General features: G+C 42.0%; 2 protein-coding genes and 1 non-coding gene across 3 annotated transcripts in view; 1 reads left to right on the forward strand and 2 right to left on the reverse strand.

Annotated features, from left to right (window-relative positions):
* Positions 1 to 2,299, forward strand: part of DIPK1A (divergent protein kinase domain 1A) — a 13,044-nt gene extending 10,745 nt beyond the window's left edge. The window contains exon 5 of the mRNA XM_057374000.1: positions 1 to 2,299. This exon is cut by the window's left edge and continues 1,575 nt beyond it. The gene's annotated coding sequence lies outside the window, so the exon portion shown is untranslated.
* A 53-nt stretch (positions 2,300 to 2,352) lies between these two features.
* On the reverse strand, positions 2,353 to 8,701 carry RPL5 (ribosomal protein L5). Its single transcript, XM_057374049.1, has 8 exons — positions 8,617 to 8,701; positions 7,823 to 7,892; positions 7,611 to 7,726; positions 6,020 to 6,154; positions 5,240 to 5,442; positions 4,275 to 4,452; positions 3,154 to 3,242; positions 2,353 to 2,517 (listed from the first exon to the last, which is right to left on the reverse strand). Exons 1-8 carry the CDS (start codon positions 8,617 to 8,619, stop codon positions 2,418 to 2,420), a joined length of 894 nt encoding a protein of 297 aa, XP_057230032.1. The 5' UTR covers positions 8,620 to 8,701; the 3' UTR covers positions 2,353 to 2,417.
* Positions 4,602 to 4,698, reverse strand: LOC130578821 (small nucleolar RNA SNORD21). Its single transcript, XR_008965921.1, has one exon. It is a non-coding gene; the product is annotated as a small nucleolar RNA SNORD21 (small nucleolar RNA).
* Positions 8,702 to 8,773: the final 72 nt, after the last annotated feature.

Here is an 8,773-nt window from a genome sequence, read left to right on the forward strand (position 1 = left end):
GTGGAAACCTTTCACCCAAATTAAACTGCATCCAGTATTGAAAAGCAAGGAGTTTGTGGACTAAGATACAGCATGAAAACTGAAGTTAATTTTCAAAAATACTGAATAGCWTAAGTGTCTTACCAGCAAAAAAAAAGAAAGCTTGCATGGTGTAGGAATCTGCTGTATGACATGAGAAACAAGTTAATAGTTGTGGATGGTCTTGACTCCACATTTAGCTACCAATATTCTCAACTATTGAAGGAGGTATGTAAACAAGAGCTAGACGAACTGGAAGACAACCTGGATTGTTCAGGATTGTGCAATATTGCTAAATGGGAGTATATGAGATATTTTCCAGCTCATTCATAGCTATTATTAAGTGGGCTGCAATGTGTTACTATTTTTTGTAGTAGCATCTATGAGTTTTTAAGACTCAAGTAATGAGTAAATAAACATCATCTGACTCTGGCACTCCACAAAGCATGACCACTCTACCACCTTTAACCTGTACCCTTGTTATTTTTCAGATTTACATCTGTGTTCATAATTATGCAGAACTGGATGTCCATAAACCACCTTAATACATGCTCAATAYTTACCTGTTGAATGTTTAATTTATAAATGCCAAAAGTATGAAGTAGTTCAATCCTTTATGATTTTAATAACAGTTATCTGTATCCTTCTGAATCCTGGCCCCTTAACTCATTTTCACAAGAGGTAAGAAGAACAAGCTTTATTTAAGTATTTGAAGAGTTAATGGCTTTAGGTATCCTGTCTTAAATGAAAGCCTTGAATTATGAAACMGAAGTATAGGACCAGAATAAAGTAATTTCTCTGTACCAGATGTAATAATATGCAGCTTGGGTTAAGATTGTTTTGTGAACAGCTTTTTAGTTTAAGAAATACCATGCTCATGCTAATTCTTGTSTTGAACTTGCTAATGTGCTCCAACCACAAACCAGTATTTGTAACCAGCAATGCACCAAAAGTGTAAAGTGGTCATGTTCATGGTGAAAAAATCTGACAGTGGCTGCTACTATTTGGGCAGACATCACTTGAAATACCTAACATCAAAGGGTATTTTAAAAACTGGAAAATATGATTAATGCAGTTTGTTGTACAGCATCTTCATTTTTATTACTGTCACATCAAGTTGAAGCTTTCATTGGGAAAAAAAAATACACTTTTATTTACAATAAATCACAGGCCTCCTTTTCTCTTTCAATAGCAGTATTTACACCAACTACTGGTGTCTTGCACCAACTACTGGAAAAAAACATTCCTCCATGGAGCCTACTTGATGCCTGTTTAAACTGCACAMTTTCTGCCAGTCTTATGGGCAACAAATGCCTAAGAAATTGAGAGGTAGGAGCAGACAAAGGATCAGAAAAGGCCMAGGCTGTTGAGGAGTACTTCTCTTCCAGATGGCTCCGCCTGCAAGCTGCAGAGGGAAACTCAGATTGGGCTCTGGGTAGGAGCCACGCTTTAGGATAACAGAGGAGATGAAAACTGGTGACTGAGGAGGGGGAGAGACATGGAGAAGGGAGGGAGAAGACTGAGCAAATAGACTGACATGAGGCAGAGGGAGTGTGAGGATATAAAAGCCTGGGGGTGCTCCCCAGAGGTACCATCTTGAGCTGTTACTGCACCAGAAATAAACTGCCTCGTGGAATGGGATGTCGTGGGCTCTGCTAAGAGAAACCTAGGGTCAAACTGGAAGGGAACATGGTCTGGCTGAGTGTGAGCATGGGGGGAGKCAAGAGGGAAAAGTYTGGTGTGTAACTGCCCGTGAGTCTYATGAATGGTCAGACTGGGAAGTTTCCTTAACAAGGCCTCTGTACCTAACCCCTTATACACAACTTGAAAATGAATTATCAATCACTAAATAATGTGAAGTATTCAGCTTGAGACAGTATCTGTTTCAGTAGCAGCCAGAGCTTGGAGGTAGTAAGTGTTAAGGTTACSTTTGGGCAGAAGCTTTAGAACCTTACTGTGCCTATTCTTTTCTTTCCTAAGCTACATCCGGACTCCCCGCTAACATCAAGTATGCTAAAAGAACAACTGTGAATGACACATGCAGTGTCTTTTAAAAGTTTAAAATCTTTCTCTAATTAGAAGCATCAAACTCTTAAGACTTAGTCCTTGATATCAGCCATGCCAAAATTTAATCAAATTGATTTCCCCTTCTTACAGGAGTAATTCTGACGCAGCAGCCTTGGTCTTTGCAGTCTGTCCCCTCTCTTCTCTGTGGAAGCCCAATTCACATAGTACTTCGAAAGGGGGGAAAAAAAACCTTTCAGGTACAGAATACCTGGATCATAAAAAAATTCTCTATTTTTATAAATTATATAAATAAGCCAGTCTTACACAGTTGCTTCCTCAATAAATTTATTGCCACTTTTTCCAAATCTTCACAAAAAACTGTGGAAGTTGTCTTAACTATCAGTTCTGCGCTCCTGGGCCCTGAGGAAACTGGCCTTCTTCTGAGCAACCCGGTCTTTCTTCTGCGCGAGGGACATCTTGGGACAGTTCCATCTGCAATGCAAGCACAGTGTACAGTAGACCAAAGGCAGAAATAAGCAAAAAAAGCAGGCAAGAAATGTGCAGTGCACCACCACGTTGATTAAGAGTGCAATGGAAAAGTATATTCCCACTTCTCTAACATGCTTTATTTCCTCATAGTGATCTAAAGCTGTAGTTAAGGCACCATAAAAAGGCATTGCTGGACACTTTTAATTTCTCAAGAAGTTAACTTGATACTCTCTTGTGACTGAAGYATAGACATTATCAAGCCCAATGCCAACAGCTATGCCTTGATCTCTTTTATCCTGCACCCCTGGAAAGTCAAAATAGTTTAGTACTGACAGATTAGTCCACGTGCTCTCAGCTGAAGAGAAGCAGCTTTCTCACTAAAAACACTGAGACCTGAAGATAGCACACTGTTCCAGCTATTCCAGCCACAAGCATTCTTCACTTGGATTTTTTKTATAGTTAAGGGCTCTTGAATTTCATATTCCTACTGCTGAAGTTACAGGAAAGTGCTTGTATCTTAATGTGATGTAGAACATGTGACTATTGACACAACTGCAAAAATTGCATTACTTGTTTTATATAACTAGAATATCCCCAACAGAAAAGTCACATGGATGTTAAAAAGAATGAGAATTTTACCTCTTTTTCTTGACTTCTCTCTTGGGTTTCTTTTCATGGACTGGATTATCCCGTATAGCAGCATGAGCTTTTTTATACATTTCTTCCATCTTGGAAAAAAAAATATTAAAATTACCATAGTGGTCYAGTTGTAGGATTACCAGAAATCCAAGATCCCTGTGCCTGTACTGCCCCCAAGCATGTACTAATGCTGCTCTGTCCCAAAGWCAACTCTGGTTCCATAATGGCACTAATTTTAAGAATACCTTTGCTGGTGGTTAATTAACATCACTCATCTCAGCTGTGAAAAGCTTTCTAGATGTACAAACAACAAGTGTCTATATAGTGACCTAAGATCTAGACTCACTTCATTTGAATACGAACTGCTGTTTGCTTAGAAAGTAGATGAAGCTGTCATTTATATTACTTTTATTTTTTAGAATTTGTTAGAAAAAACTAGCAGTTAGTTAAACTTACAAAAACCCCCAAAACCCTACTGAAATAAAGGGGTAGAGAGTGAAGTTCAGTTTGCTGTAGCGTAAAAAGGGGGTATRAGTGAGCTATGTTTTAAAGCTCAAAGATGCCTTACTAGGAAGAACCAAGCAAGAGTATTACAGGWCAAGCCATCTGTAAAGATTTTAATACTTGGAAAAAGTAGAAGCAGCACCTCTGTATTCTTACCTATCTTACAGTATTTCGTACAACTCTAAAATGTGAAACAGTACTAATATAAAATGTATCCAGTGGGCTCTCTCTATTCACCTGGAACATGGAACTACCCCTAGGGTGACACAGAACAATGGGCTGTGGTGCAGAATAAGGAATGAGTGGAGAGCAAATATAGAAATTAATAATTTAGTTTGTGTTGGGGAGGAGGTAAGTGGTCCAGTACAGTCCTATGAGACTGSTTTTATAGGCAGAATGTTAAGTTTCACAGCAGAAAAAAAAGGACCCACTTTCAGAATTCTACAATATACTAAAGAGCTCTTAATAAAAGAAAATAAATTTTCTTTGGATGGTTAACACACAACATGAATCATGTAATTTTACATAGCAGTCTTATCTGCATTATTACAGAAGTCCCTGTGAAAGACTTATCAGCATCTCTATTAATGCAGGAACTCCAGCTGGATAAATCTTACCCCATCAGGTGTTACATTGTTCTTTATGTACTGGGAGAACTGTTTCTTGTAAGCATCTTCATCCTCCTCCATCAGGTACCGCATATAATCGGCCACATTCTGGCCCATGATGTGCTTGCGGTGAACCTCCGCATTGAACTCTTTGCTTTCCGAGTCGTAGCCAGGGAAACGTTTGGTGCTGTCAAACAGCAGGTACAGTCACATTAAGACTAATTCAGAGGCTAAGAACCACACTGAAATGACTGATACATCAGATTCTCCTACAAATAACTGAGGGATAGGACCCTCTAATTAAAAAATAAAAATAGGAGTTTTAAGTTCACCTCAGCTGCCATCAGTCCCGTCTTGAAACACTGCAGTACATCATATACACACCATGGACCAACTACAGAGTGTTCAGTCATTGCAAGAATCATCATGTAGCAGCCAAGTGAAAAAAACTGAACTTGACCAATTGTCAAGAATAGGACAGTATGTGAGAGGGCAGGAAAACACACAAAAGATGTAATGATTTTCTTTCCTCCACTGCTGTTAGCAGAAAGCAGAACTCAGCTATAATATCAGTGTTRGATAACAGTCAAAATATCCATGTGGAAATCTTAAATGAAGGAGGACCGCTCAGACTTACTGTTGTACTGACAACTGTAGCAAGTATCAGTGGGTTTGTACCTAGTATGTAGTTTTGCAGAGAAATTAACACCTACACACAATTTGGTAAAGATTTAAACCAAGCAAATACCCTTTGAAGATCTGGTAAGTGCATTCGCTTGATTTTTAGTAAAAGCAACGAAATAGCTCTTCAGTTTCTACAACCAAAAAGTGCAAACCAGAATATACCTAGAATATATAAGCATTACCCTATCAGAACAAAATTATTTCAACATAAGGTGATTAGTGTAAGTAGACTGTCACATACAGAAGCACCTCAGATCAACTTTGAAGAAATTCTTTGAAACATACATTACCTATGAGGGATAGACAGCCCACCATCCACTGCACCCTTCAGAGCACCAAAGACTTTGTTTCCAGTGGTAGTTCTGGCAAGACCTGCATCCAGGTAACATGTAAAAGCACCAGGCTTGCCATCCACACTTTCCACATTGTATTCATCACCAGTGACTTCAACTTGGCCTTCATAGATCTTATCAAGGCCAAATTTATTCAGAAGCTGTGGRGAAAGAAAACACACTGAAATTCCTTCCATTTATTGATGAAAATGTAGAATTACCACTACTTGAAATGGGAATTTGTAATAGAATCAATAGATTCTATTGAATAGAATGTTTTTAACAAATTTCTTTACGAAAATTATGCACTCTGTACTAGTAACATAGCTTTTTAACAACTGTCATTGTGTGGCTGTTAAGTGTCAACCTTCTGTGCCAACTGTTACACCACTGATACTAAGATTTATTCATGAGTCCCTGTGGAAAATGGATGGATGCTGTTCACATGTTTTTGAGCTCTACAAGGTGGCATTCCTTACATTTTTATCCTGACTCCCACCCTTGCTCCACAAAACTTAAGGGCTAAGACATAAAAATGGGCTGCTGGAGTTGAAACAGTGTTGTCACACTTCTCGCCGTGATTTGACAGTCACAAAATGCATAAAATCTATGATGGTAATGAGTGAAAGCTACCATTTTGAGAAACCCACAGGCTCAGGTGAAGGAAGTGGTTTTTCCCCTCCATGAGGGCACCAGAAAAGCAGAGCAGCAGGTCCCAGGGGCTGTGCCCGTACGTACCCTGCGTGCCAGGAGCAGGCCGGTGCAATAGGCGGCAGCGTAGTTGGTCAGGCCGACCTTGACGCCGTACTTGGGCAGCTCGTGGGCATAGGCAGCACAGACAATCATGTCACCTTCGATTCTGGCGTAGGCGATCTGACAACAAAGCAAACGTCAGTGTTCCCACCATTCAGGCTCCAGTGATTGTTTCTCTGACACCYACTCAAGCCAACAGGAATACTGTATCCAAGTGTGCAAAAAACTGCCAACCTCTGCATGCGAGATCAAACAGCAGTGTTTTGGTTTGTTGGGGGCTTTTTGTTTTTCTCCCCTCACCCTTGTGGTTTTGTTGTTCATTTTTGCAAAAGGAATAATCAACTCCTCAAGTAAAGACASAAAGAATTCAAATCTGTATTAGACCAACTAAAATGTATGTCAGCAGCACCTTGTAACACATAGATCAAGAGGCCAGAAACTGCCTACAAAGCAAGCGAATTTCAAAGAATCATTATAGATAGGGATGAATTCTGTCCCACTTTATGACACACCTCAAARAATGCAAGAAGCAGATGATATGTTRTGGTAACATTGTTAGTAACCTTAYGGAATGATTTTATTAATGGTCTAAGACCATCATCATCTCAGGGGTCTCCTGTGAGACAGCAGTACTGTCAGATATATTTCTGCTGTTCCTTTCATGAAGGGAATCTTCTCCTTTTGACTCTCACACCTCCTCTCTACATTGAAAAGTGGTCTTCTTTTTGCAGGATTTCCACATACTGGAARGTCACTGCCACCACTGATCTTTGGTTTGAATTTAAAAGATAATAGAACCTTATCAATGACCAAACTGATAATTCTCAACAGATAATTGCTCTATGAAAAATCAACAGTTAAAGCTTTTCTAGCACTTTTCAAGCTTTTCTTGATCTTAACAATATACATTTATTATATAACAAACATTCCTAAGTTTTTAACTTCAAAATCAGTCAAAGCATTCTAACAAACAAGAAAAATGAGCCACAGTGAGGAACTGCATAWGATGCTACACACAACCATGTACTTAATGACCATGAAAAAGTGCCTACTATTGTTATTTAYCAGTCTCCTTTAATCTCACAGGAAAGCCATCATAAAGCCTCAATGCCACATTTGATTCACATATCATGGAAATAGAACCCTCAAAAGAGAAGGCACCTTTAGATACAGCACAAGTCAAAGCAGGTTGACAAGTCACACTGTCAACTTCTCTGRCTTCAGCCAAGCAAAAAAAGGCCTCTTTTTGAAGCCCTTTTGACATAGCAGAAAAACTCCAGAAACATCTTCCCTCTCCCAAAAATCTGCTTATCCCAGCATCATTAAAGCAATCTTACACTGCAAATAACCGCACATAAAAAATGTTAACACTTGTAAAACTTCTTTTCTAGAATGCACATGCTTTATTACTGAAGTTGTGATAACCACTGAAGATTGCTCTCCTCTATGGAGCTATTTCACAACAAAAAAACTGCAGATCCGGCCTAAAAAACCCCAGCTGCTCCAAGCCTCCCTCTCTGTGCTGACTTCACCCTGTCAAGGCTGGCAGGTCAGCAGCAAACACCGCAGGCCTTACCTGGCAAATGATGTCTCTGTTGGTAACACGCACAATCATCCTGTATTTAGGAGTGTTGTACTTGTTTTTATCTTGAATTACCAAACGTTTGCGAGCATAGTAGTCAGTTTTTCCCTCTGAAAAACAACAGTCGCAGTGTGCACAATGCATGAACAAAGCGGGCATAGTCACCAAGGACATTTAATTGTGTGCTACGGGGAATTTAATAATACCTCTCCTTCTCCTGAATTTCACTTGGTATCTCTTGAAGTACGCCTTATTCTTGACAACTTTCACAAACCCCTTGGATAAGAAATATAAACTAGATGTTATTATATAACCCTGTGAGCCAAGACCATTCTAACTAAACGCGTGATAAAGCCATGGTGCAACCGGGAATTAAACAGATTTTCTTGTACGTTTAGATAAAAAAAAAACACCATACATATGAAACGGAAAAGAAACATCTGGCACATCAAACCCCATAACCTCTACCCCTCCCACAGGAACTAATGTTATAAGAGAAAATCAAAGTGTATCTGTTACTTTTAGGCCTGTCTGCACGGCCCAAAGCAGTGACCGTGATCATTTCCTGTCACTCCCGCACAGCCAGTGACTTCTCCGGCACGTTCTGCCACGGAGCCGCTTCCCCTGCAGCCCCCCGCCCTCAGCCAGCCCGACACCCGCACCCCGGGGCCCGGCGCGGCAGTGGCGGGGTGCCGGAGGCTCTATCAGTCCCAGCCCCGCCGCCCCGCGGCCCGGCCCCGACYCAGCTACCGCCGGCGGGACCCGGCAGGACGTGAACGACGGCGRCAGCACAGCCGGTGACGGGGCCGTGCCGGGCCCCGCTGCAGTCCCTGGAAGCGCCCGCGGCGCAGCCCCGGCAGAATGGCAGCCATTGCCACGCCGGCGCCGGGCGGCCACCCCGAGCCCGAGACAATCGGGCTCCATCCGTGCGGGCGGCGCAGCGCGGCGGGCGCGGGACGGTGGACGCGATGCCCCCGAGCCCCCCGGTGCCGGTACCGACCATCGTGCCAGGCACTGTCCGGTCCCTCCAGGCCGGGGCCCGCTCCGCACAACGACTGCTCTACGCAGCAAGGGGGAAAAGGCCGCGCGCGCCGCGCAGCCGCAGCTCCTGCCCTGCCCGGCGGGGCGGGGCCGCGCGCGGGCCGGAGGGCAGGGAA

Source organism: Malurus melanocephalus, unplaced genomic scaffold (assembly GCF_030028575.1).
Source record: "Malurus melanocephalus ecotype Western Australia unplaced genomic scaffold, MMel_1.1 scaffold_8, whole genome shotgun sequence".
NCBI classification, from domain to species: Eukaryota; Metazoa; Chordata; class Aves; order Passeriformes; family Maluridae; genus Malurus; species Malurus melanocephalus.

What these genes read in the sequence shown, in the direction of transcription:
- RPL5 (XM_057374049.1), bottom strand. An exon ending in GAAATTCAGGAGAAGGAGAG is followed by an intron (nt 7,727 to 7,822) that starts GTATTATTAAAT and finishes GTTGTTTTTCAG; the next exon opens with AGGGAAAAACTGACTACTAT. An exon ending in AGAGAAGTCAAGAAAAAGAG is followed by an intron (nt 2,518 to 3,153) that starts GTAAAATTCTCA and finishes CTTGCATTGCAG; the next exon opens with ATGGAACTGTCCCAAGATGT.